Below are 27679 nucleotides of genomic sequence, written 5' to 3'. Positions count from 1 at the left end.
AGTAAAAATACTCTAAGAACAAAGAATAAAGGTGTGATTTTATTAAAAAGATATTCAAACAAACACCAAGATAATTTAGCTGCAATAAACAGGGGCCGGGGATTTAGCTCAGTGGTTTCACCACCTGCTGTGCAAGCGCAAGGACCCGAGTTCAATACCTGGTACCAAAAAAAAAAAAATACAATAAAGAAAATGCTAAAGCGTGTGTTTAAAGCAGAAGGAAACTAATTTGAGAGGAAAAGTTGGAGTTTTAGCAAGGAATGAACAATAAAAATATAAAAATAAGTCCATATCTAAATGAAAATTGATTGTTATAAAGCAGTTGAAAATGCTCTCTTATGCCACAACAAATATAGAAATAAAATGATACAAAAGTGACATCGAACTGGGGCAAAGAGTAAATGAAGTTAAATTATTTTAAGGCCTTTGAATTGACAAGATGGCAAGCATAAGTATTATTAGATTTCAATTAAGTGAAAGATGAGAGCTGTAATGTCTATGGATGTTACAATGAAATAATACAAAATAATTAATCCAAAAGAAGACGAGAGAGAGAGAACAAATGAGACAAACAGAAGACACTAACATGACAAATTTAAACCTAAATGTAACAGTAATTGAAGCGTCTATACTCTTGTCTAGAAGTCAAAGTTTCTCAGACTGAATTTTTAGATTCTAACTATGCTATTTAGAAAAAAAAACACATTAAAGAAAAATGATGCAGAAACATTAAAAGTAGAAAGATTGAAAAAAAGATATATCATGCCCCAAAAAGTTGGATGTAGCTACATTAATGTCAGAGAAAATTAACTTTAAAACAAAAAGCAAAACTAGACTTTTAAAGCATATTTCATAATCATCTTTAACAACCCACCTCAGCTAACCTGGAAAATATAATTGCATGCATCTAAGAACATAGAGCACAGCCTCAAAATATATAAAGCAATAATTGAGAGAGCTACAGGGAAAAAAATTCAAATCCACACTCATAGTGGGAAACTTTTAACACATTCCCTAAGTAACCAAATAAGCAAAGAGTAAGTAAAGGCATAGAAAATTTGAAAACACAATTAATAAGCATGGCTTAATGGACAGGTATGGAATATTGTGCACAGGATGGACAATCTGTGGAGTCACATACCAGTATGAGTGCAGTGGCCACAAATAGGGAGTGCTAGGTGGGGATTTGAAATAGTAAGTTTGGTAAAGATTGCCCTGAGGTGACGTTTGAAAGATTTGAAAGAGGACGTAAAAGGGACGTCTCACAGCACAGGACACTACAGGCTCAGGGCGTTGGCTAGGTGGAGAAACCAGGGTGAGAAGGTGCCTGGCCCAGGAAGCCCCCCAGCTGTGCGCCCACTGCAACAGCTTCCTCCAAAATCAGCCCAAGCTGTGGGGTCCCTGGCGGCCCTGTTTGCTCAGCTCCACGGCGTCCCTGGAAGCCACACTCCCTCATCAGCCCAGCCCTTCCTCCTGTCCCGGCCAGTCAGTTCCCAGGGTGGGCACCTGGCAGGGGCAGGGGGCCAGGCCTTCGCGGGTCCTGCGGCAGCTGGCCACTCTGCTTCCCGCGTTGGAGAGGGGAACACCGAATCTGTGAGGGCAGCCCTGGGCAGAGCCCTCCAGGGAGAGACACACTGGCCCTCCCTCTGGAGAAGGGAGCCACCTCCTGCCTGCGCCCGGGAACACCCGTGGGTCTCTCAGCTGCCTAAGCTCTGGCAGTGACCTGACGAAGGACTGTCCTCGCTGGAGGAGGCGGAGGGGAGCTGCTGAGGCAGCAGCCTGCGGGGCCTCCGTCTGGCTCGGCCGCCTGGGAGAACACCTTATCCCAGTCGGCGGAGGTGGCTCCGCTCCCCGCAGGCCCACACGCAAGCTCCGCCTTTGCAGTAGCTCAGCTGCCGCTTGTTAGGGTCACTGCGACCCCACGGCCTGCACTCAGGATGTTGGATTAAAGTGACCACATCCATGTGGTTCCACAGCACAGGCCTCCGGCCACTGCAGGGTCACCGGCCCTCCCTGCTTAGCACGAGCTGCCGGTGGCTTCTGTCCCCCATCAGCAAGCATTCCGCGCCAGCACCAGGACCCCCCTGCCTCTCTTCTGGGAACTGGGCTCCTTGTGGCCTCTGGCCTTCCAGGCTTGGTGGCCTCCAACCCTCCTCGGGGACCCTGTGAGCCAGCAGTCGCCTTGAGCAAGAACGGCCCCGCTGGGCTGGCGGAACCGTCCGCTTTGTGGCCGCCTGGGCGTGGCCACTGAGGCTGCCTCATTACCCTCCTCCTGGAGTCCTCAGGAAACTCACTTCTACTCTTCAGCTCAGGGACACAAAGCCTGCAGAGGTAGCTGGAACCTTGTAACTTTAATTTTACAAACTGACCTTTCCTATGGGGGGAGCAACCAGAAAGATGAAAGGGGAGAAACAAACACTGCAATGTGAGTTAAAAAGTGAGAAATTTAGCAAATCTCCAAATACTGTCAATGACACACTCTGTTCTGCTGGATAAAGAAAACAAGTGCCATTGGGCTTTTTTTAAATCAAGATTTTATTAAAAAGAAATCTGGTTTCAGTCATCGAACAATTCGCAGAGACGTTTTCTAGAATAATGAAAGTTATCCTTTTTTGGAGAAGCCAAATCTGTGCCAGCCCCTGAAATGTGGCTTTGGCACCTGTCCTTCCCACCGCCCAGGAGCTGTAAGATTGCCTCAAGGAGACAGATTCAGAGAAGTCTAGCAGCCTCCCAAGGATACAGCTCCTGCGGAGGCTCCCCGCGCTCTGCCCCAGTTGTGACTCTGGCCCTTTCCCGGGGTCAGTCGCAGCCAGCCACTCCTCAGACCCTTGCTGGCGGCAGGAAAATCACTTCTGGCTCCCAAAGCAGAGCAGCCTGTGCTGCTCCTGTGCCCGCTTCTGAGCTTTCTCTCTGGATTATGGCATAACGGCACCGTAGCTTGTGTGCCCAGCCCGGTTTGACTTGTAAACTGGTGAGACAGGAACATCTTAGGAAAACTGAGACACATTTTTATTTACCGAAGGTAAAGAAAGCTTCAGCCGTCTGAAGGGTTTCCATTTTCTGACGTTTGTCTCCTCCTGTCAGCTTGCGTGGATTGCCCACAGCATTAACCTTCAGAGAGAAATGAGGGTAAACAACCTGCCAACACCAAGTACGGCTGCTGCTGCCCCTGCTGTAGCTCTGGGGAGGGTTACCTGGGGAAAGGCCCCTGGGCCGCCCACACCCGAGTTTGTGGACTTTGGGCCATTGCCACATTCGTTCGCCGAGCTTTCCCTCTGCCTTGCAGGCTTTCACAGGCTCGGCCACAGCTCCCTGCTTGTGGCTCTGCTGGGGAGAAAAAGCAGGAAAATGCGTTCTGTGCAGAACCTGTTATTGCTTTAGAGACAGGCAGTGTTATTTTCAGGGATGTTGTGTTAATAGGAGAAGGCTGTTTCTTGGAAAATACTGCCTTCAAGTCCTGTGACTCTTCAGGTTATATAAAAGAGCATTAGGCAAATGCTTAGAAATGCAGCACCTTCCTCACTCGGGATTCAGAGGGAGGGTGGACAGCCGGCGGCAGCAGCCGGGCAGAACAAGAATCGGAGGCAGTTACCTTCCTAATCAGCCCGAGGCCTGGATAATCTCAGCAGTACTAAAGGTTACAGCTTTTCCTGTGATACATTGCTTCTTCAGAGAGTATTAGAGATGTTTCAAATCTATTTTTTAGGAATCTTGAAAACGCCACTGGAACATTTTCATGTGGGTGATGCATAAAGCAGCGGCACAGGAAGGCTGGACTGAGAAAGCCGGAGGAACCCCAGGGTGGGGACCCAGGAAGCCACAGTTAGGAAGCAGGCTAGGTGGAACATATGCCGAGGGGTGGGAACACATGTGCATGGGGAGCAGTGTTATTTCTTTTATTTGCCTGGGGGTGAGGAAGAGGTAGACACTGCATCTCCCAGGAGTGGGCAGGATTTATTGGGAAGAGAGGAAAAGTTCTGTAATCATGGAAGGAATTCTCTAGCTCTGCTAGTATTCTTATTGTTTTGACTCCCCCTGCCGCTTGGATTCTCTCCACCCAGAGCAGATTCAAATAAATTGCAACAAGAGGCAATATAAGTGTCAGAGTTGTGATGGTGAATCTTATATGCCAGCTTGACTGTGCCTCCACTGTGTGCTTAGGTTCTTGGCCAGGCGCTATCTGGGTGTGTCTGGGAGAGCCGCGTCTGAACTGGTCATGGGGTAAAGCAGGTTGCCCTCTCAGTGTGCCCTCAGCCGGTCACTGGGCCTAAACAGAGCAAAAAGCCACCCTCCCGCCAGTAAACGGGGCTTCTCCTGCCAAACCACTGAGCCGGGAGCTGGTCCACTCAGTGGAAACACCAGCTCTCCTTGGGTTTCCAGGCTGCTAGCTTTCAGACTGGAGTTTATACCCACAGCTCTCCAGGCCTCAGGCCCTCGGACTTGGACAGGACCTTCACCGACAGCTCTGCTGGGCCTTGCAGCTCACCAACCTCAGAGCTTGAGACTTCTCGGTCTCTAATTCCATGTACGAAATCATAGCGTATAGATTGCATCAGTAAAGGCAGGGACTGAAATGTTGAACTCTTTCCTAAACCCACAGCTTGGCCACATCGGCTGTGTCCTCCGGAGAGAGGAGGTGGTCACTAAATCCCAAAGTGTCCACAAGGAAGCCGGGGTGTTCTCTGCAGCCATTGTTCTCTACTGAGAAAATCGAAAACCATGAACTGTGTGAATAGAAATGAGGACTTTTGCAAGACAATCCCTTTTGCAGGCCAAATTTGGTCCTTCCCTCTAGGGGACCAGGCTTGGGACACTGGTGCCTGCTCCAAGCCAGCTGGACACAGCCCAGGCAGGGGCAACCTGAGTGCTGCTCCTTGCTCTCACCCCTCTGTTCACCTCTTGCTGGAAGGTAAGGAAACCATGAATGAAGTGTTTTTAAATTTTATTGAGTCAGGCACAGTAGCGCCTGCCTGTAATCCCAGAGGCTTGGGAGACTGAAGCAGAAGGATAGCAAGCTCAAGACCAACCTGGGCCACTTAGACCCCGTAACAAAATGGAAGAATAAAAACAGCTGGAAATGTAGCTCACTGGAAGAGCACTTGGCCCGAATGGCTGAATCCCTGGTGGCAATCCCTAGCCAGCAGGTGAGGCTCTCAGCCTAATACTTCCCTTGGGGACATCAGCGGGGCTGCCAGGGCTCATTCCCTGCTCCAACCTGGGTCAGGGGGCGATTTTGAGGGTGGTGGGTGCTCTCAGAAGAGTCTAGTGCCTCACAGTGATGAGGGATCGGGAGGACAGATCAGAAAATGGGTCACTCGTGTGGGCCATGGCTGCGGCTCCTATGGAGGGCAAGGCTCCAAGGGCAGAGCCCTGACTTCAGAAAAGCAGGCCCCAGTGGAACCCAAGCAGGTGGCGGCCTGTGATGACAGAACAGATTAGACACTAGAAATATGAACTGACTGCCAGATGCAGCGTGCAGGGGAAGCCTCCTCCCTCGGTGACAAATCAATGTCTGATGTCAGGACCCCCCATTGACATCTTGATTAGAAAGGAATCAAAACTTCCTTCACCCAGGAATGGTACCAGGAAGAGGAGAGTAGGGCACCGGATAGCCAGCAATTGCATGAGCCCCACCCCAGCTCCTCAAGGGAAAAGATTTCCTATCAAAGCTTAGTTTGCTCCTCAGACTTTCACTCAACTCCTACTATGTGCCGGGCCCTATCCTGCAGATGACATAGTCTTTGCTTCAAGGAATTCATGGCGTTGTGGAGGCACAGAGGAGCAAACGGGAATGGGGATCCAGCAGCACACTGAGCTCTGGGGATTCCGAGCAGTAATGACCAGCATGGAGACACATCTGACCGGCCAGGGTGGGGTTCTCCACAGGGATGGTGCTGATCCTCAGGGATCAGAAGGAGCAAGCCCTCCTGAAGGGAGGTCCCCGGGACAGACAGCAGATGAGGAAGAGGCAGCCTCCATGGTGTGCTGGTGAGGATGAAGTGCCAGGCTGGGGTCCCACGCTGGCCTCAGGGGTGGCGCACCTACAGCACGTGTGTCACAGCTGACTGTTTGTTATCATGGAAAGCTCTAAAAGGTTTGCCATCCCTGCCTTAGCCTGTGCGGGACAGGGAGGTTCGGGAAGGAAAAAGATGCGGTCTTGTTTACACTATAGAAAAATGATTCTTCTAGAAAAATAATTTTTGCAATACAAAGAACAGGTTAGGGTAGGGCCTGCAGGTGACATGGAGAGAGCCAGGAGCAGGCAGATGTAAAGACAGACAGGCCAGGGCTGCATGAAGAGGCAGGCAGGGTGGCACGAGCAGAGTGGCTGGGGTGCGGGATAGTTCAGGCTGAGCCCTGGGCTCCTGCCTTGGCTCAAGGGGGACAGCTCGGTGACAGAGCACACAGGGTGGAAGGCAAAGCTCGGGACACCCATTGGGGATGTGCTGAGCTGAGATGCACGCAGAGCATGAAGCAGAAATGCAAAGTGGCATTTGTATACATGGGATGTGGAATGGAAAGGTGACAGGTGACAGGGAGCCGTCAGGCCAGCGGCAGGAGCAAGGTCCCATTCATGCGTGAGAAGGAGCCACAGCAGGGCCTGGGGGACCCTGAGAAACAGCGCCTGAAGAGCAGAAGCCGTGCCTGAGAGGGACACATGCAGGCCAGGAGGACACTCCAGCCTCCAGGGGGCGCAGCTCCACGGCCACTGGCCCTGGCTTTGTACCCAGGTGGGCAGAGCCAGGGTCCCAGAGTGGAGGCTGAGTTCCGGGAGGCCCCAGATGGGGTTGTGTGGTGCTCGGCTGCAGAGGGCTCGGGGCCCAGCACATCCCGAGACCAGGCTGGGAGTGTCTGGGCTGGGGGGAGGCAGGTGTCAGCAGGTGTGTGGATGGACGTGTGGGGCTCCCTGGGCGGACACTGGTCACCATGCGCAGCTGCTCGCAAGCTGGTGTGCCAGTGTGCCTGAGGAGAGAACAGGGGCAGAAAGGAGCGTGAGGAACAGGGGAACGCACGCCCTCGGCCCGCAGCAGCCCTGGCATGCAGAGGACTCTGTGTGCAGAGTGCAGATGAGGAAACTGGGCTCAGACACATCCACTCCTTCCCCGAGGCCCTCGGCTGGCGAGTCAGGGCCCTTCCTCTGAGGCCGTTTTCTTACCTCTGAAGGCATCCTGCCGACTGCACTCCACCCTCTCCTTTCCTGGGGGAGCCGCTTGTCGGGGCAGTCAGCGCTCAGGCCCCTCCTCCAGGCAGCTCCCCTAACCCACAGGCACGGCTGGGATGCGCTTCCCCCTCACAGCCCATAGGCTCCCTGGACGGCCCCTGTTATGTCCCCTGACTCTCCTCCCATCTGCCATGCTGGGGAACAGAATCCTGCCCTGCTCTAACCACACACAGTGCTGGGTCCAGGAGGACAGAGCATGGCAAGCTCCCCTGGCCCCCGGGCCCTGGCTGCCTGCTCCCAGACCCTCGAGCCTTCCCCTATCAATGGAGCATGTCCTGTTCGGGGCACGGCACCCCCTCCTGGAATGGCAGACCGGAAGCTAGCCGCCTGCGGGGGTAACAGCAGCTGTCAGGACTTCTGCTCACAGCATCTGCTGGCCCTGGGCCTGGTGCTGGGTGCTCTGCCCACGTTAATGCAGGGTCCTGCAGTACGGGTCCCAGAATTATCTCCATTTTCAGGTTGAGGCAAGAGGTCCCTTAGCTCACCCCCGGTCTCCCTGCTTCTGAGTGGCAGAACTTGGACTTACACCAGCAGCCTGGCTCCTGAGCTGAGCCCTTAGCCCACCCAGGCTGAGGGGCTGTGGGTCTGGTGGGGAGACAGGCTTCTGCACCTTTAGAAGGTGGCAGTGTGGTGGGGCTGGCCACACATGGAGCCCCTGTGCAGGAGAGGAAGCACCCCCTGATCCTGAGCCTCTAACAGGGTCAGGATCCCAGGAGGAGGCTGGAACACCTGGGAATGTCTCTCCTTCCCTCCCAGCAGAACAGGCAGCCCCCGGGGGCGAGTGGACCTGCCCCACCGTGCTCCGGCCCCTGGCCCCGCCAGGGCTGGCCTGAGCCGGCTGGTGGAAATGAACCCTGGGTGCTCCATGCCCAGATTTACACGTGGGTGCGACCGCTGTCTGGGGTCAGTGTGTTTGCCTGCCCCTTGCGGAGTGAGCAGGCTCTGTTTCCTCCCTCCTGTAATCGTTACCATCTGTTTTCCTGCATCGTGTTTGTTGATGTTTTCTTGTTTGAAATGAGTCAGATTGGAAGCTGATTTAGAAAAGTGTCTGGGAGGGGAAGCGCAGTGGCCATAGGGGACCCTGTGTTTGGAGCCACTGGAGAAGAGCAGACTCCATGGGACAGACAGGGCTCTGCCAGCTACTCTTGTGCTGTAGGGCCGTGGTGCAGTGTGCAATGCAGGCGTGTGCACACATGTCCTCTCTGCACATGTGTGCGCGCGTGAAGGTGTACCTCATCCTCACAGTGGGCTGTGGCGTGGACGGAGGGGCCAGAGCTAAGCTCAGGAGGCAGACGTAGAAGGAGAGACCTGCAGGCTTCAGGGACCAAGGCCAGGCTGAGAGCCCCCACCTCCGCTGTTGACAGAAACGCCACCGAACTGACCCGTAATGCTCCCCGGGAGTCTGGTGCTGGGGCTCAGCCCGGATGAAAGTCGGTGGAAGTCCTTGCCTGGGGGAGGTGGCCCCTGAGTTGTTCCGGGTGAGCTGCACCTTCGGGACCGCCACCAAGACCGCCTGCAGTGTCCCAACCTGGGGCACTGAGGACCAGCATGCCCTTCTCCGTCCTCTGCCTGCCCCCACCCACCCTGGAGCTAAGCTGTGTGCGCCGAGAGGATGAGGTTCAGAGCAGGACAGGACAGAAGCTGGCCGCAGTGGCTGTTTTAGCAGGGCTTAACTCAGGGCCCAACTCAGGGCCCAGCTGATCCCAGCCCAGTCCTGTGCCAGTGTCAGTTGGACTCTTGCTTCCTCGCTGTGGTTCTTTAAGCTAAAGGTACAGAGATCCTGAGACGCCGCCCCTCTCCACTGGGCCTGCAATTCCGCCCAGCACCACCGGGGGCTGGTCTCCCGCCTTTGCCCTGTGCCTGAGCCCCAGGGCTCCCTGCAGATGCAGATTTCCAAGCGGGGACCCAGCCTGCTTTCCACTCCTACCCTTTCCTGATAAGACACAGCCCGTGGGGAGTCTCTGGCCAGCACAATCCAGAGAAACAGATGTAGAAGAAACACTGGTCTTTGGCTTGGCGCGGCAGCCTTCTGAAAAGGGTTTCTTAAAATCCTGTGTTCCCGCCTCCCCTGATGCTGACAGCTGCCATTTGCTAAGCCCCCTGCCTGGCACAGGGTTAGGATTCCACTCCGCACTGAAGTCTGCGTTTCAGAGGAGGGACTGCGGGGCCTCTTTTGTGGAGGAAGGAGAGAAGCAGGGCTCCAACTGGTAAAAAGACTTGTGCGAGGTCATAGGGCCATTTAGTGGTGGAGCAGGCCCCAAATCCAGAACTTCTGGCCGCTAGGCCAGAGCTCTGAGCTCTGCGAAGTAGGCAGGTGACTGAGGGAGACTCATGTGCTGTCAGTGAAACACAGGAGCACCCAGGTTGGCGGGGTTCTCCCCGGACGGTCTTGGACCTGGCCCAGGCCCTTAAACCTTTGGTTCCAAACGTCTCCCTCCTTCCCCATGACTGCGCCAGGCCTCATAGCATGGAGCAGGGTGTGTAACTCACTCCGCTTACTGTGATTTTTAGGAGCAAGCAAAGGAAACTTCTCGTGTCTGCATATTTAAGTGCTCTTATTAAGTGGAACAAGCTATTTCTGAACACAAGAGTGGCCAGCAGCCTTAGAGATTAAAATGAACCGTGACAACGGAAAATTGCACAGGGGCACGGCGGATGCTCCAGAGATAAATACAACAAGGCTTTCAACAGCATTCGGGAAAGACTCAAGATCATGGAGATTATGCTGTGAGGGGAGGGAAGAAATCAAACCATCCAAAACTGAGAGCTCAGGCCAGTGGGAGGGCCGACTGGCACGCCGTCAGGTCTTTGAGTATCTCCACGAAACACAGCCCTGGGGTTCGGTGGACAGGGTGGAGCCAGAGAAAGCACAGGCAGACAGGTCCATGCAGACGGCATGATGCGTACCCACTGCCCACATGTTGTGTGGGAGCCGCAGACTGAATTCTGTCTTCCAAAACTCATAGGTTGAGTTCCTAGGCAATGGGATTTGGCCATGAAGTACGGTTTAGATGAAGTCATCAGGGTGGGGCCCTCCTAGTGGAATTAGTGCCCCGTAAAAAAGCAAGGTCTTTGTCTTTCTTTCCCATAAGAACAGGGAACCGGAAGCAGCTGGCCATCTGCAAGACAGGACGAGGGCTTGAGGAATTCTCAGCCTAAAGGTCAACTGATCTCAGCTGTTAGGATTGTGATGGGGATTCCCCAGAGCCTCAGACTGCTCCTGGCTTCGTGTCCAGCACAAGATAGCTTATCAGTAAGCGTGGAGTGGGTGGGGGTGCAGGAGTGGATGATCCAACTGAAGGTCAGGAGCCCAGCGCACAGTGGGTGAGCAGAGACAGCCCAGCAGTGCTGCTCGTGGAGGTGAAGAGGGGCAACCTCAGCGCAGGCCGCCCGGGCCCTGCCGAGGAAGGGGTATCGGTGGAAGGCCTTTGTCCGGGGCTCTTCTCCTCCCCCCACATCATCTCCCCATGGGTGGCCAGGCCCCCTCCTCAGGGCTGGACCAGAGCTCGCCGCATCCTACTCACCCCACCCATGCGTGGCATCCTGGCACACAGTGTTGCTCCTGAGGAAGAGAAGTCTGTCGTCTGCCTGCCTACTGCAAGATCTGCCTCTCCTGCCCCATTTGTCACTAAACTCTTGAGATTTTACCACTGTCCCTCCGGCCCGTGGCCCCCATGCGCGTGGATAGAAGCCGTCTGCCTGCCATGCTTCCTAAAGCCTGAAAAGATGGCCTCAATGTCCATTTGCTCAACACCACGGCCCTGGCCTGCGTTCTAAACGGAGCTGTGATGGCTCTCCCTGGGGACCTGCCTGGCCACGCACCGCTGTCATGACAGAGACTGAGCAGGCAGAAAGCAGAGCCTGCAAGCCCCGGCCAGCTGGGAAAGGGATGCTCAGTCCCTCCTTGTATGCCGCTGGAAAGCTCCCTGGCAAGGCCGGTCAGTCCCACCAAGCCCTGTGCACCTCACGCTGCGCTGGAAGGTGGGCTCGGGCCCTGAGACCACAGTCAGGCCTGGACTCGCTTCGGAGAGTCTTGAAGTCGCTGTAATAAAATGATTTTAGCTCCCTCAGTTGAGCTGCTGAGTCTGAGAAGCCACCTCGCCATGACATTTGTGCCGCGTTGTTTGTTTCTTTGTCCTGCCTGCCCCTCGTTGTGACTCTGCCACAGCCCCTTCCCTTGTTAGGCCTCTAATGAGGTTGCTGAGGACGTCTGTGTCAGGATTGTGTCGCTTGGCGTTGGAGTCGGCTCTCCATGGACTTCGAGCTCAGAGCTTGTGCTGTGTCACCCGCAGAGGGTCTGAGAACCTGCAAACCACTCCCTCTCCCCAGCAGATCTTTGTGCATAATAAGAAATAACAACAATGTTCTGTTGAGGCCCAGCCAGAGAGGGGAGGGTGTCGGGAGGTGAACAGGTGGGTCAGGGGGCTCTGGAAGAAGGGGCCGTGGAGAGTTGCAGATGGGGATCTGGGAGCCAGCCTGGGGACTCTCCTATCCAGGGTGGGTCCCATGCAGGAGGGCTCCGTGGACCCTAGAATGTCCCCTGGGAGGGATGGGGAGGGGAGGCCCCTGGCCGCTCCTTTCTAAAGAGCCAGCTCCCTCTCTGGAAGGCCCCGGCAGCCTGGCTCAGAGTTAATATTGGGCCTCTGAGGCCTGGGCCGGAGCAGCAGGTCTGCCGTTCATTCACAGAACCAACCCCGAGTGTAACGCTTAGCATAGCCATCCTGGACAGAGGATTTCTCCTCACCAGACTCACCGCAGATTTCAAATCTGATCGTAACAAAGACTCCCCAAAGTGGGTGTTGTCTAACGTGCAGCTGAGAGTCTGAAGCTGAATCCAGGGAGGGCGAGGGAAGGGCCCAGAGTCATTGCCTGCAGGGCCAGCGTTTGGGAAATGCTCCATCAAAGGCCACGGAAGGGCTGCCCTGGCCGCACCTCCCTACCCACCCAGCTGGACGACAAGAATGAAGGCAGCTGAGGTGCTGGACAGGAAGCCGCATTCACCCACACTGAGGTGAATGGAAGCAGGTAGGCTGGGGTTACAAAGCCCTCAGTGGGTGTTGGAGGCACCCTAACAGCTGACTGAAAGTGGATGAAAGGCCCAGCCCAGCCCCGAGGCAACTGCCCAGAGCCCTCCCCGTGTCCCCGTGTCATCCGGGCTGCTCAGTCCTGCACATCACAGGCGTCTGCTGAGGCCAGGCCTGCCTGCACCTTCCAAAGAATGAAAGGAAAACGTATCAGAGGGGAGCTGCAGCACAGGAAAGGGCCTCTTTCTTTTCAAAGACTTTCGTTTGTGATGGGCTTTTTTTTCTCGATGATCTTATTTCAAAGCCTCTTTGAAAAATTTGTGGGTTTTGTAATGGATGAAAAGTTACTTGGAAATAGGACTAAGAAGTTTTTGGTTGAAAGTTGTTGGAGGAAAATTGAAAGCTTGGAGTTGTAAGGTTCTCCCAGATTTATCGTTTCTTTTGTCCACAAGACCCAGCCGGGAGGGGCTTTGGGGGAAGGGACCGGGGATCTGGACAGGGCACGTGCAGCAGGGTACGAAAGCCAGCCCTGTCCGTCGGCGGGAAGGGAAAAGCAAATGTACCTCCAGAATACTACAGAAAGCTGGGTTCTGCAAAGGCAAGGGCTACAACACAGGTGTTTCATATCAGAAAAATAACCATGAAAGAAGAGAGGCCCTAAACAGGCCTGGGAGAGGGAGGAAGGGCCTGAGCCAAGTTTGAGAACAAGGTAGGAGAAACCAGCCCAGGAAGGGTCCTGGGTGGGGTTAGGTGGAGAACTAAGAAAAGCAGAAACACAGAGCAGGGCTTCCAGGGAGGGGGAAGCTGGAGGAAGGCAGAGGGAGGGGATGGGGAGACGCCATGGGTTGGCATGACAGCTGAAGACCCAGGGAGCACGGCCACGCAGGAGAAGGGCCGGAAGCTAGTGGACTCTGGGATGGCAGGTGGAGCAGCCAAAGATTTTCCTCAGCCCCCATGTTGGAAAGCCAAAGGGAAGACACTAGTGACAGAGTCAAATGCCGGAGAGGGACCTGTGGGAGGGCCAGCCCACGTGGCCAGCCTAGGAGTGGGCGTAGGTGTCCAGCTGCCAGCCTGGTCCAAGGCTGAGGACCTGGCCCAGGCCAAACCGGCAGGGGCTGAGGGCTGCCCGGCCCAGTGCGCTATCAGTCAGAGCAGGAGGGCTGGTGGGCTGGACACAGTGAAGGGAGGGGCTGTGGCCGGTGCTCCTGTGGGCTCAGGGGAGACACCGCTGGGTAATCAGAGGCGCCTCCGTGTGGTGAAGCCCCCCAAGGCTGTCAGCCAGCAGGAACAACCTGACGACAGGGCAGGAAGACGTCCTGGCCATCCGCAGGCATTTCTGAAAGGCTCTGGAAGGGAGCGTGTGTGGCTGGGACAGGATCTGCCCCCCAAAGACACATGCTGAGGGCTCGGTCTGGTGTGGCAGTGTCAAGGTGGAGGAGCCGCTGAGAGTGGAGCCAGCGGAAGGCAACTGGACCGTGGGCTCACCCTTGTGGGCAGATGAGTGTGGGGAGTCCAGCCTGCCCCTGACTCTTGCTTCCTGTCTTGCCCTGTGACGTCTTCTGCGTGCTCTCCTGCCATCGCTATGCCACCCACCGAGGTCCTCTTGAGAGCTGAGCAGACTGTAGGGACCAGGCTTTTGAATCTTCAGAACTGAGGGCTAAGTAAACCTCTTTTCTTTATAACACAGAAAGCCTCGAGTATTTTGTTATAGCAACACAAAACGGACTCGCATAGAATAGGCACAGGTTAAAGTCCTAAGTCTTAACAAACTTTGCTGGCCTTTCTTACTCTTGTTGGTAAAATGAAGAGAAAATGCAGAATTCCTTGTGGAAGGAAATCAGCTCGTGCCCATGCATTTATTGGGAGGTAAATGTGAGCTGTTGGGCTGAGGACAGGCAGGTGGCCCTGTTCATCTGAGCCCCTTATAGCTCAGGCGGTCCAGGAACAGAAAGCACTTGGTAGCTTCACGTGGAAGCATTTACGGATGACCCTCAGGGCTGCACAGAGAGGCTGAGGTCACAGGGCAGGCACGGGGCTTGGCTGGCTCTGCAGTCCCACCCGGGGGTCACCCCATCCCTCCCACCGCCTGCTCCGTACTCCCCTACCTCCTGGGCTCCTGGCAGGATCGTTTACCTGCCTGAGACATCATCATACTCTGTAATATGACTGTAATCTGAATATATATTTAAAATGACAAGATTGAAATTAAAATTTAAATAAAGAATTACTTTTCTATAAGTTGCTCCGAAAGCAGTAATTTAGCAGCAAATTGATAGAGAAAGGTAAGCACTGGTCCTTTAAACCATCGTGTGGTTTCCACACGCGAGCCAGAAGTGTCTCAATTTAACACATCATTGGTCAGCATTATTAGAAATTTCATCGGGCCCTGGACCGCATTTCGATGGGGCTCTGAAAGGGAGACCACCCAGGCCACCGCCTGGGGCCAGGGCCCGGGCCTGGAGAGCATGCTCGGGTAATGAGGCCAGGAGGGGCTCAGGAGACCCTCCTCGCACCAAGTCAGGGTTTAACTGCAATTATCCTCCTGTTTGTAGTTCAGTGGCAGTCAGGAAATGAGAACAGAGAGACGGAGGCCACAGATTTACAGCCCCAATGCCCGTCCGCACATCCTTTCTGACCCTCTGAAACCTAGGCTTCCAGAGCATGGGCCCTTGAAAGAAGCCTCCTCAAGGAGCTGGCTCCTGTGAGCCCATGAGCAGCAGCCCAAAATCTGTCCAACTCTGGACAGGAGCAGCTACTACCCCAGCACTCCGGGCTTGAGGTGTGGCCCTGGCACTTGGGCATGGTGAGGCCATGGGTCACCTGCAGTCTTGTAAGGAGGTACACTTCTGGGCACTGGATCAGAGCCTCTAGGACCCTTCCAGACACCTCCGTTCCTGATAATTCCCCAGGGCGCCTCCTGCATGCACTGGTGTTGGCGCCCCCTGCAGTCGTGGCAGTGCTGGGGCCAGACCTACCCACGTGTCCTTGGAATCGATGTGCTCTGTGACCCCTGCCTGCACTGGAAAGCCCAGGAGTCTGGATGTAGACCATGGGTCAATCTAAAAACCCCAGACGCCAAAAGATCTCCTCCCCACGCCCGAATTCCCCCCTTGGACCACCATTCCTGAGGAGTAAAGTGGCCTTCCTGGGGCTTCGCCTCTGTGTGCGTGTCCCTGGGACCTGCACACCCCACCCCAGCAGGCGTGAGTCTGTGCACCAGGAAGCCCTCCGGGGTGCAGAAAGGAAGGGCAATGTTCCTCTCTGCAGGAAAAGGCCTGCCCAGTGATGCTCAGGGCCAGCACTGCAGCTTCTGTGATGCAGTTTCCCCAGAGGACCTCAAGGCCTGCTGCTTGAAGGGGCTGAGCCCTGCTGACTCTGCCAGCTGTGGGCACCTGTTCTTGCTGTTCTCTGAAGAGCCCTGGCCATGATAACGCTCTAGAGGAAGAAGAAAAAGAAAATGACAGCATTGTCCACTTGTGCTGAAGAAGCCAGAGCCTCCCCTCGCCCTGTGCCCCCAAACCTGTGGGCTTCAGACCCCAAGTGACTCAGGGCTGTGCTGCCTCCTCCGATGGCTGCATTTCTGGGCTGTGTATCTGAGTGGTGGGTCATGTGCCCGTGCCCTGGCTGCAGGAAAAACAGCAGGGCAAGTTTTCTGATGGTGGGTGTTCAACATGCACAGGGCAGTAAGAATACAGGGCAGGGCCAGGGATTTAGCTCAGTGGTTCCACTGCCTGCCTCAAAACCACAAGGTCCCAAGTTCGATCCCCAGTACCAAAAACAAAAAAATACAAGGCAAAGGTCCCGAGGAGGCTTAGGCCAGGTCAGCAGCCCTTGTCACAAGGGGCCCCCAAAGCCAGCCTACTGAAGGGGAAGGACGAAGGCACTACAGGGCTTCCTCACCCGGGAACCAAGCTGCAGACCAAGGCCAGAGTGCGGCGGGCTCTGCTGCCTGCTGGCGTTGTCCTCCCTGGAGCTTCTCAGCTTCTCATCCAGACCACTTCGCTCAAATCGCCCATCCGGGGCAGCCCAGGGAGAGGCTGCACTGACTGTAGTCCCAGCATGCATGCCGTTGCCGTCCCTCCTGTATTTATGCTGCCCTCACCTTCCTCGGAGCCCAGTGAGATTCAGATAAATCTGTGGATGCGTCTGCCAAGAGCAACACACACGATTTTGTGAACTTTTGCTGTTCTACAAGATACACAGTAAGCTGTACACACGTACACACACCCTTCTTTGCTCTTCTCTTTTCCTGAGAACAGCATTTTCTAATATCTCACGAAGTTTGTGCACAAGAACTCAGAGACAGCAGGACAGCTGTGTGGGCCCACGGTGTTGTCCCTGGTGGTGTTCTCTGATCACCGGTCGGCAGGGTCAGGGGGACCGGGCCAGCAGCTGTGAGTCCTTTTAAAAGGACAGACCCAGGACTGGTGTAGGGGCACAGCTGCCGTGCTCATTTTGTCAAGAGTCCCAGGCCTGTGTATTTTCTTGCAGTTTGCCTGACCGGAAGTTCGGGCCTGTGCGGAAGGCTAGGAGCCTCTCTGGCCTGAAAGTCTGCAGTTTTCCTCCGTGCAGCTGAGTCTCCATTTTCCCTCACCTGGTCTTCCCTGCATTTCGACGTGATCTTGTTATCGCCCCTTTCCTTCTCTGCAGCACCATCCCTCCTTGGGGTAGGAGTGAGACCCTTAATGGGTAGGGTCTGTCCCTGAAGTCTCGCCAAGCCCGCGTGGTCCTTGCAGTCCTGGGGTGGGCACCCCATCCCTCCAGGGCGGGCCCGAGCATCACTGAGCTCAGGTGCTCGCAGTGCTTCTGTCCCACAGCAAGGACAGAGGCCAGATGAGGCAAGGGAGGGGGACTCTGAGCCCCCTGCTGGGGAAGGCGTCACAGGCATGGGCAGTGGGGCTGGGCAGAGGTGCACTGCGCTCTGTGGTGCTCACCGATGCAGCCTGCCACCTGTCTGCTGCTCCACACAGTGCCCGGGCACCCAGCCCCACAGGTCCCAGTCTGGGATTCGGGTTCCTGGTCAGGAGAGGGCCCTGGGTGCAGGCATCATGGCCCCACACAGCCCCAGGGCCCAGGCTGGCAGGAATATTTAGGCCGGGAATGTACAAGTTGCTGCAGGGTCCTTTGGCGGCACCGCAGCCCCTGTCCCTCCGCCGTACTGAGTCCTGCCCAGAGGTTTGCCCGGTGCCCAGCCCTTGCTCCTGGAAGCGTTTTCCAACCCCCAGGTTCCTCTGGCTCACCCTCTTCTGACTCCGTGGCAGAAGGTGGAAGATGCTTGCGTGGGCTCTCCGGGCTGCCTCACCTCCTCCTCCTCACAGAGCAAGAGCCACTTAGCACTCACTGCTGTCCCCATGCCTAGGCACGTAGGAGCCGCAGAGTTCTGGTGAGGTCAGTGGGCTGTGTCCAGCAGGCCTCCCAGCAGCCTCCAGGGCAGCGGTGCTGGGGTCGACACCCTGCTGTGCCCACCACCTGGATGCTGCTGGTCTCTATGGTACCTCTGTGCAAAAGCAGAGAAAAGCGCTCCCTCCAGGTGAACAAACAAACCAATCAGCCTCTCTGGGCACGGGTGCACAGCCTGGCTAGCGTTCCGCGGGAGCTCAGGTGCTTCTGCCAGTGTCACCCGCCCTGTCCCCATGGCCCAGGAGTCTTTACAGTCTGGGAGCAGCTCTGGGCCACATGGAACTGGTTCCCCTGAGATGGCACAGTGCACCCATGTGCCCAGCGAGCCCTTTAGGGGTGAGGGCAAGGCCAGCAGGCACCTCAGCCTGTGCCCGGCTTCAGAAAGCTGCAGCCATAAAGGACTGGTGTCTTTTGTGTTCTTCAGCCGCTAGAAGAAGCAGGATGCTGTCAGCCACCAGAAAAATGTGACCTTTGAAAATTTACAAGAGCTTGGGTTTAAAAAGCTGCTGTGTTAATGATGCATCCCATTAGCATCTCATTAAAGAGAAGGCAAGAGAAGCCTGCTTGGGCCTGGTGATGGGCAGATAGGGCTCCACCGGCTGGTCGGGGAGGCTCGCTTGGGCCGCCTTTCTGCGGCTGTCGTGTTGCTGGCACAGAATCCATGGAGAGGCTGGAGAAGAGCCGAGGGTCTGGGCCTCTTCATTGATGTCACAGATGATGGCAAAGGGAGGGGCAAGGGGAAGCTTCGCTCTTTTCCTCCCCGGCCAGGGCTGTTTTTCTGGCTGAGTTTTGTGACTCTCCCGGATAGGCCGCCACCTTTTGAGCCCTCGGGCTGGGGGTGGGGGACTGGGTTGCTAGTGAGAAGTCCCAGGCTGGTGGGGACCCTGGACTGTGGAAGGGAAGGGCTCACTGGGGCTGCCTCAGAGCCAGAGCCACAGGCCGCACCAGGTCCCAGAAGCCTCCGGAACCCGCGGCCTAGAGCCTGGGGTCCTCAGCAAAGCGCACACCTCGCATCCAGCGATTTTCTGGAGGGAATGGAAGCAGGAAGGTTTGTGATTTTAATAAAACAAAATTTCTGAACTGTAAGTTGCTCGCAGCTTCAGGTGTTGCAAGCACAGAGTAGAATATGAGTAGCCTTACTTATCTACCCAAACAAACAAAAAGACTGCTTTCCTTCTCACCGAAGAACTGCTTTTTTGTACAGAAGAAAGCACTTGTGGTATTCACGAAAGACAGGTGCCCGGTGGGCCTGGTGCTGCTCCCTGCCTCCTCCCCCACCAGCTCTGGCTCCCACTCCTGGGCTCCACCATGGCACAGGGCACTGGGGCGCTGGCCGCAGCATGGCTCCATTCCACTGGAACAGCGCTTGAGGGCAGGCCGGACCCCAGTCCCCTGCACGCCCACTGCCATGGCCAGTGTCTGACAGAACTCAGGCCCACAGACTGAGGCCCAAGTGAGCACTTTCACTGGAGTTTCAGAACTAAGGGGTCTGAGCTGCGTGCTTCACTAAAGTCTGACTTTTCAAATTCAGAAATTCCCCTAGTTTTAGGCCAAACGCCGGAACTCCTGAAGTTTTAGAGCACAGAACCTGGTGACCCAGCCTCAAGGAGGAGACCCCACCCCTTTCCTGGCAGCTGGGGGTCTTCTGGGACAGTTTCCAGAACCCTCCCTTCCCTCCCAAGACACCATGCTGAGCCAGCAAGGCAGAAATAAATGGTAGCAGTGGGGGGACTCTGGAAACCTGAGCAGCCTTTGGCCTGGGAGGCCTTGGGGATCCAGGCAGCAGAGTGGGGGCTGCAGCACCCACTTCAGGCAGGAGGACTTTCCATGCTGTCAGTGAGGGGGGCTCTGGTGAGGAGGCTGGGTCTCACCTTCCAACTTGCTCCCACACAGGGCCCAGAGCCGGTCACAGCCCAGACTCCTTCCAAGCAACCTCTGTGCCTTTGAACCCACCCAGCCCCAGCCCTGGAAAGAAGGGGCGGGGGGCTGCAGAGGGGGTCAACTTTGCAGAAGGGCTTTTCCTTTCAGTCCAGGCACACATTCAAAGCTGTCATTTGGAGAATGCTGGAAATGCCTCACTGTTCCCTAAAATGACTCGTGAGCCTGGTTAAATTCCCAGCTACCCCCTGTTCCCATCTGCCCCACAGACAGAAATGGGGTCGGGGTTTTGATAAGGACGCTTAAAGGAGAGTCCTCTTTTCCTCTGCCTCGGGCTCTGCTCACAGAATCGGAGCCTCTGAAATGCAGGCCAATGCAGGCAGTTCCACGCAGCTTGGGTCCTGCTCCTCCAGCAGGCCTGGTGCGGGTGCTGCGTGCCACCCACCCACACCTCCTACCCCCCACCTGGCCCAGGACCCAGGAGGCTGACCGGTCAGGGGCTCGGCAGGAGCTCAGCCTGCGCCAGCTGTGTCACTGGGCCAGGTGCTGTTAGTGGTCACCATGAGGGTGGTGGCCCTCGCTTGAGCTTCCCCGCCCATTTATGCCTGTGCCTGATGGCAGCGTTTCTGCCCTCCTCCCATCTCATCGGACTCACTCCCCTGAGGCCCAGGCCCCTCAACCTACGGCTCCCATCCCGCCTCTCCAGTATGTGCTCGGGGTTTGTTTTTGTTGTTTTGTTTCGTTTTGGTTTTGGCTTACTGTAAATATGGTATAGTAGAAAATTTAGTAAGTACAGAAAAGTAGAGAAAGAGAATAGAAGTTACCCATAATATGCTCACTCAAGGATAACGGCCCTGCTAACACATTGGTCATTTTCTTCCTGCACATACTGTTTGACATTGGGATGTTCATACAGGGAGGTCTCCTGTGTCATTTGGTGGCTTTCCTCACCGACAGTATCGTGGGAGTGGTTTGCCACCTCGTTAGGAATTCCTAGTAAATGTGATTCTTAGTGACTGTGTAATATTTCATCATGAGGCTGCAACTCAGGGAGGCTGGCACTGCCCAGATGTTTGCTTTCACCCTAGGCTTGTGATCCTGTTTATCTATAGATCTAAATCAAAGAGTGATTGGGCCTGGGAGAAGGCCCCCTTCCTGGCTGAGCAGCTGAGGGTCCCTCCTGCCCAGGGGCAGGACCTGAGCTATGGTCCTCAACTCCCTCCTCTGGGGGAGGTTTGGGCCTCAGCACCTGGTATGGGGCAGGAAGAGGAACCCCTCACGTAACACGTCCGGGTAGCTAGCACCTTGCAGAGCGAGCATTTTGCCATCTCATTAGGAGTTTTAGTAAACAGCCACATGTGGAAGGGCCAGCTGGGTACGCAGTTGGTGCTCAGCACGTGCCCTGCACACAGTGGTAGCATCTGTGCTGCGGTGGTTTATGGAACATCTGAGGGCTGGGGCTTCAGGGTGACACAGAGAGCAGAGCACTCTTGGTTGAGGTGGCTCAGGTGGAGTGGGAATTTCGGAGGTGCCTTGGGGAGCGGCCCTGGCTCAGGATTCCTGTGGCAGGAGCTCAGCAGAGTCCACAGCTGCCGCTGTCTGCCTGGGTACCCCTCGATTCCCCGAGGGGCCTGGGCTCTGCCTCTGGCCCTGAGTCCAGGGGACGGAGACTGGGCCTCGGGGGTACTGTTGGGAGGACAGGTGCCAGGGCACAGGCCGAGGCCAGGCCGCGCTCACCATCCCTACCCGCTTCCCGCAGGCTCCTGGCATCTCCAAAGCGGACAATCAGTCCCAGGGACTGGCGACCAGCATCCGGTGGGGGCAGACGCCCATCAACCAGTCCACGCCCTGGGACACCGACGAGCCCCCCTCCAAGCAGCTGAGGGAGAGCGACAACCCAGGTGGGTGCTTCAGCAGTAGACAGCTCTCTGCTGGGGGTTGGGTGCTCCACAGCAGAAGCCCAGACCTCAGGCTGGGGGGAGGCAGGGGCCCCGCTGTCCTTCGCCCTGTGCTTGCTGTGTGTCTGTCCCTTCTCTGCTACTCAGCAGAGCATTCTGGAGAGTGAGGGTATGACCCTGACATGACAGGGCTGACTTTGAATCAGCTCCAGGCTACTTTCCATACTCACTCCCAAACATCGGCACCGTACTCTGATTCACATAGCACCCTCCTCCAGCCACGCCTTGCAGGGTCCTGCCTGATCCGGGGTTACACCAGAACTGAGGTGCTCTACCCGGGGACTGGGAGTTCCCCATCTTCTACAGCATACCAGTCCTCAGACCGCCACAAATGCCCTCCCTTTCAGCTGCCACTGTTCCCACTGCTCCCCCTTGGCTTTACAGAACATGCTTGATCCTCCACCCAACAGCCCCCAAATACCTGGAGACGCCTTTCATCCCCCCAAGCCTGCTGCCAGGTGAACCCCTCCAGCCAGGACCCAGAGCCCTGCAGCCCGGGTTCTTTGCCTTCCGGGCCCTTGCTCCACTCCCCACCTCCCTTCTGAAGCGTGAGGCCAGAGTGCAAACCACGTGTGCCTAGCCGGCACCGCCTGCCTCCAGTGCCTGTACTCCGGTAACTGCGGCTTAGACTGCGTACCACGCGCTGTCTCCACAGAACTCTGGACTCCGGGAGCTGGCCCTGTCCACCTCCTCACTAACTGGCTGAGGGAAGTGGGTTTAGGAACCCTGGGGCAGGTGCAGAAGTCTCTCCTGCTGCCACTGCTGCCCTGTTCCCTCTGGACACTGTGTCCTCTGCAGACCCAGTCATGGCGGTGACCATGTCATCCTCCGAAGTCACTGATAAAAATGGCCAGGACTTGCTTCGCATGGCTAGAGGCCTCCCTGTAGGTCTCCAGACCCTTTTGGGCACCCACTTAGGCCTAAATGGATCGCCTGGGTGGCACTGCATCTGTGGCCACCCCACAGACACCTGGGGCCTCGCCAGCTGGGCTCTGCACTGTCGGCCTGGGGCAGGCCCCCTCAGAAGCCCACCACAAGTGAGAATCGAGACTCTCGCCAACATGACTTCACCGTGTTTGTTGGTTTCCAGTTCTCCCAAGCTCTCGTTATCAAATTGTAACTATTCCACGCACATCCCTGACGTGCAGGCCTGGTGTGATCATCATGCCTGCTGCAGACAAGGGCACTGGCTGAGAGAGGCTTGTGTCTCTAGAAGGGGCAGAACCAGGACCCCGCTCGACTCCCCAACCCCGCTTTGCACCACTGCGCCCACAGCGCCCCCTTGTGGGTTGAGAGTTTTCAGCTTTGCCATTCTGGGCGGGCACTGCAAGCCCCACCTTCTAGCCCCCAGGACCCCACTTCCGCCGCAGTCACCTCATCCTCAGTCTGCACTGCCACCCCAGAGGAATCTCAAAAACCAAGTCTGGGCGACAGAAACCTAGACCCGGACTCATTCAGCCCCAGGTGACCAGGTCTCTCCCCCACCCCGTCAGTGTCCTCCGCGTCCCCTGCAAGGCCCCTGGGTCCATCAACCTCGGTCTGGGGCTGGCCGTGCAGAGGGAGCTGCAGACCACAAGGCTCTGCCCACTTTCCCACCCCTCGTCCCACCTGTCCCACAGAAGCACCTGGCCCAGCTCCGGGCCCCGGCGCACCCCCCAAGGGCCCAGCAGCCTGTCCTCTCCGACTCGTAGCTCTGTCACGCCGAGGTGGGCTCTGCCAGTTGCATTTAACACATGAGCAGGAGACTCAGAACAGCAGCAGCTTGCTGGGGCATGGCAGACATTTGAACTCGGGTCTCTTTGAAGCCCTCCGCCTTTTTCTCTCTGCTCTGTTGCTTCTCACCGCTCCCTGGCAGATTTGCTTCCTCTAGCCCCACAGCCACAGTTCACATCCCCTTAAAGCCCCAGCCCAGGTGCTGTAATGACAGATTCTACACTGGGAGGCCCTGGACAGAGGTGCCTCATCCACTGCTGTGAGGCAGCACCCAGCCCAGGGCCTGGGGAGCTGGTGTTTGTTGAGTGAATGTGTAACCGGCAGACAACATTTGTTCCATCTCCCTTGCAGGCACGGGGCCATGGGTGACCACGGTGGCCGCAGGGAGCCAGCCCGCTCTGATTGCGCACTCCTATGGAGTGGCCCAACCTCCCACCTTCAGCCCGGCTGTGAACGTCCAGGCCCCAGTCATCGGGGTGACCCCCTCACTGCCTCCCCACGTGGGGGCCCAGATCCCGCTGATGCCGGGCCACTTCTCGCTCCCGCAGCCGCCCTCCCAGCCGCTGAGCAGCGTGGTGGTGAACATGCCTGCCCAGGCCCTGTATGCCAGCCCTCAGCCCCTGGCCGTGTCCACGCTGCCTGGGGTGGGCCAGGTGGCCCGCCCAGGACCCACCACTGTGGGCAACGGCCACATGGCAGGGCCCCTGCTGCCTCCGCCGCCAGCCCAGCCATCGGCCACACTCCCCAACAGCGCCCCTGCCACCAATGGGCCTCCCACAAGCGACTCGGCCCACGGGCTGCAGATGCTGCGCACCATTGGCGTGGGGAAGTATGAGTTCACCGACCCGGGGCACCCCAAAGGTAAGTCCAGCGTCTGCACGCCTCCCTGTGTGCCTCCCTGCCTGGCCACCCCGCGGAGCGAGGGCCGAGGGGAGGGTGCTCTGTGGTGGCTCCTTCACTGGCCTCAGCCCGCCCGGAGGCTGCAGCGGGGCCTCCCTGCCCAGAGAGCCCAGCCTCAGATGGGGGAAGCCGGGCCGGGGCCGGCGTGCAGGACAGGCCAGGGGTATCTGCTTGGGCAAGGAGGGAGAAGGGCGAAGGAAGGAAAGGAGAGCCTGCGAAGCCAGAGCCCCAGCCCCGCTCAGCGCCGACCTGCAGCCAGGCCAGCTCAGACAGGACTCGCCCTCTTGGGGCTCCAGAGAACAGCACTGGGGGGCCTTCTCCACTTTCCACCCTGAGGACGTTCGGAACAGCAGCCTCCTTCCCCTCGGGAACCCCCTACAGAGGGACGGGAGCCGCCCCCGCGGCGTTAGGCAGGCCCAGGTGCAACCCCAGACCATCTGAGCGCTTGCAGCTTGGTGGTGAGGACCCCAGGCGGCTCTGTGAGACCCTGGGTTAGAGCAGCGAGGAGTCCAACTCGCCACTCCCCACCTGCTCTCCGCACCGAGCCTCCGGCTCTATCTTGCCAGCCACTTCCAGGTCTTGTGGAGCAGCCCACCAACAAAGCCCACATCTAGGCCTCTGCTGGGTTTCAGCCCAACTGTCTTTGCTTTGGAAATTAGCACTGGTTTTAAATGACGGAGCTGTAGAAAATTACATCTAAATTCCGGTAAACTCTTGCTTTGTTTAAGAACTGTGCTTTTTTTTTTTTTTAATAGACTAAATTGATTTTTGTTTGAATTGTTTCGGTTAAGCTCCTTTTCCTTTAAAAAGGAACCCCCTCCCCCCAAAATCTTACTCCCAATTCCTGAGCCGCTAACTCTGTCGCCCTGGGCCATGGCTGTGCCAAACCACCAGGCACTGGGCGGCTTTCCTTCCCTCTTCCGCAGCGGCAGGTCTTGCTTCCGGGTGTGCATTTAGGAAAAGAGCCCTCGGTGCAAAAGCTAAGCAGCCCCATGGCAGTGCGTCCCTGATGGGGCTCGGCTGGGAGCTGGGTTCCACCTGGCCAGAGCGCTGGGCAAAGGCCTCTGCGCGTCCTCGGTCCCGAGCCCATGGGGTGGAGGAGACACAGCAGCCAGAGACGACAGCGCAGGCGCGGAAGCTGTGGCCCGGCCCCTGTGGTCTCAAGCCTTAGCCAAGACAGGAACAGGAAGAGGGAACAGGGAACAGGGCCTGAGGACCCGGAGCAAGGGGCGGGAAGGACCCGTAGCCCCGCCTCCTGGGGGAGCCCGGGAGCCCCCACTCCAGCCAGAGACAGCAGGTGACCCGATGCTCACACTCACTGTCATAGGCCGCCACGAACTGCTTACATTTCACTTGCTATTTAAGACCCTCATCCGCTCATGGGCTGGGCCCCTTCCACGTGTGGGAAGACAGGGAAGCATGGGAAACGCAAACCAGGGTGGGTTTCTTTTCTCTCAAGTAATATCTCCTTTCCTTTCTAATCTTAAAAGCCTTTGCTGCTGGAGCTATAATTTGTCTGTCAGATCTAATGTCAAACAACTGCATATTTTTTAAAATAAGAAACCCAAATTTTGAAACCAAATCTTTGAAACTTGCCACGGGAGAGTCATAATCCTGACAGGACCACGTGGGTTTAGATTTGGGTCACTTTTAATTTTGCCCCCATGGATTTTACATCTCTGAAGCCCAATTGATTTCATACTCCTACATGACAGACAGCTGGCTCCAGGCAGGGGCAGGAGGCGCTGCGTGATGGCATCAACACAAGTCAGAACTCCACTTTTAAAAAAAAGAATTTTCCTTTTCTCCTGTTCCCTGTTTGAAATCTTGCCCGGCATTATAATAAGATCCACTGCAGAACGCCTCGTGATCTAGCTCATTACGGCCCTAAGATTTCGCCTACTATTGTTTGACGTGACAACCTGCCCTCTCTTGGGGTTGAGTAATTACGGAGAGATCCCCCTGCATGAAGAACAGGTTGTGCCAGCTAGAGGGAGGGGCCGCTGGTATTTTTAGACTTCATTAGTGCCCTGATTTAAAATTTCACATTTTGTTTCTTGTAATTATCTTCCAATCGACTGAACGAAAATTTCAGTCAGAGCTCTATTAGTCTGCCTTCCCAAAAAGGGCATTGGGACTTTAATTTAAAACTTAACCAATTGAAAAATAAAGGTGTGCAAAATGCTTTTTGATTTTCAGTAGGTTAAGCAATTGTCTCCCATCTGTAACTAGAGAAGCTGGCCTGTGTGCGGTTCACATTAATGAACGTTATTTAAATGCATGGGGGACATATAGATTTTCTTAAGAAACTTACAAGATAAGTCTTTCTCTAAGAACAATTTGGGGGTGGGAACAAGCTGTGGGTTTTTTTAGATTATATATTGAAAGCTAATTAAAATAGATTTCGTGAGTGCAAAGCGATAAGGGAAGAAAACAGAATTGGTTCCATTTGAATCTTTTATGAAATACCTGAGATGTCTGTCTTATGGATTGGGACCCTGAGCTGACCCTTGAAGGAGGTGTGGTGAACCTCAGAACTTCATGAGAGGTCTGGGGTCACTGCCTCCAGGGCACCCTGAGCCAGCTGCATGCCTGGGAGCTCAGAGCGGAAGTACAAGTCTGTGCAGGTGCTCATTTCTGTCCCTGGCGTGACTCCCGGCAGGACTGTTGGTGGTGTAGAGTGGCTGAGTGGCCCGGACCATGGGCCTGCAGAAAGCCTGCTGTGTGCGTCCTGCATGTCTGGAGAGGAGCTGGACTGCCCCTCTCTGGGTTGCTTCTGGGACAAAAAGCCAAGTGCAAATGGCCCTGAGCGGAAGGAGCGCCCCTCGCGATGTGGGTTTTATAGGCCGGGGTAAGGGGCCATGAGGGGCCATCCACAGGCACTGGCCTCCCTGCCTCAGGGTCAGGAACCACGTGGCAGACCCCAGTGTTCGGCTCCTTCTTCTAGTTCCATTCTTGTCCCTGGAACTTGCCCAAGGGAGCTCTGTGCAGTGCCACGGCCAGGGCCGGTGCTGCTCGGAGGGCCTCGACCCCTGACCCTACAAGCAGCAGAGACAGGATCTTGTGAAGATGCTTGGAGGCACAGGGAGTAGCTGTGTGGCTGGGGCACGCACGTCTCCTGAACTCTGAGCATCCCTTGCCTCATCTTTAAACAAGGGCCTAGGGACTGGATGAGAGCATGGCATGACCATGCATAGCACTGTGCCTGCTCACTGCCCGGACTGCTGCTGCCACTGACCCAGCCTCTGGAGAGCTCACAGGGAGGGAAACTAGTGACGGACAGCCAGGCTCCCTCAATGCAGCAATCTCAGGGCTGGCAGCCCCGGTCAAGCCCCTGTGCAGGAGGAGAACACGTCATGGTTCAGGCAGGCAGATTCCAGACTGCTCTCCCCAGGCAAGGAGCCCAGTGCAGAGCTCACCCCTCCCTGCCCCACACCGACATATCCAGGGCACACTGTTCTGCAGCCTCGGTAAACACTGGAAGAAGCTGGAATGCACGATAAAGCTGTTTACCTAACATAGTCAGGCCAAAGGCAGGAAATGTTCTTCAAACTTCAATCACCCTCCCACAGACCTTCGCCTCC

At 56.1% G+C, this 27679-nt stretch overlaps 1 protein-coding gene across 4 annotated transcripts in view; it reads left to right on the top strand.

The window, feature by feature from the left end:
- Klhl29 (kelch like family member 29) overlaps nucleotides 1-27679 on the top strand; it is a 267445-nt gene that overhangs the window by 186979 nt on the left and 52787 nt on the right. For all 4 annotated transcript variants that reach the window (XM_004839072.4, XM_021253538.2, XM_021253539.2 and 1 more), the window contains 2 exons: nucleotides 21284-21425; nucleotides 23547-24056. In XM_004839072.4, the coding sequence (XP_004839129.1) occupies nucleotides 21284-21425; nucleotides 23547-24056 (652 nt within the window). The remainder of the gene's footprint in view (nucleotides 1-21283; nucleotides 21426-23546; nucleotides 24057-27679) is intronic.

Source organism: Heterocephalus glaber, unplaced genomic scaffold, assembly GCF_053883595.1.
Source record: "Heterocephalus glaber isolate CG9 unplaced genomic scaffold, H.glaber_assembly_v1.0 deba00001457, whole genome shotgun sequence".
NCBI classification, from domain to species: domain Eukaryota; kingdom Metazoa; phylum Chordata; class Mammalia; order Rodentia; family Bathyergidae; genus Heterocephalus; species Heterocephalus glaber.
The sequence above is the reverse complement of the archived record's forward strand: the minus strand, read 5'-3'. Positions and strand labels throughout refer to the sequence as shown.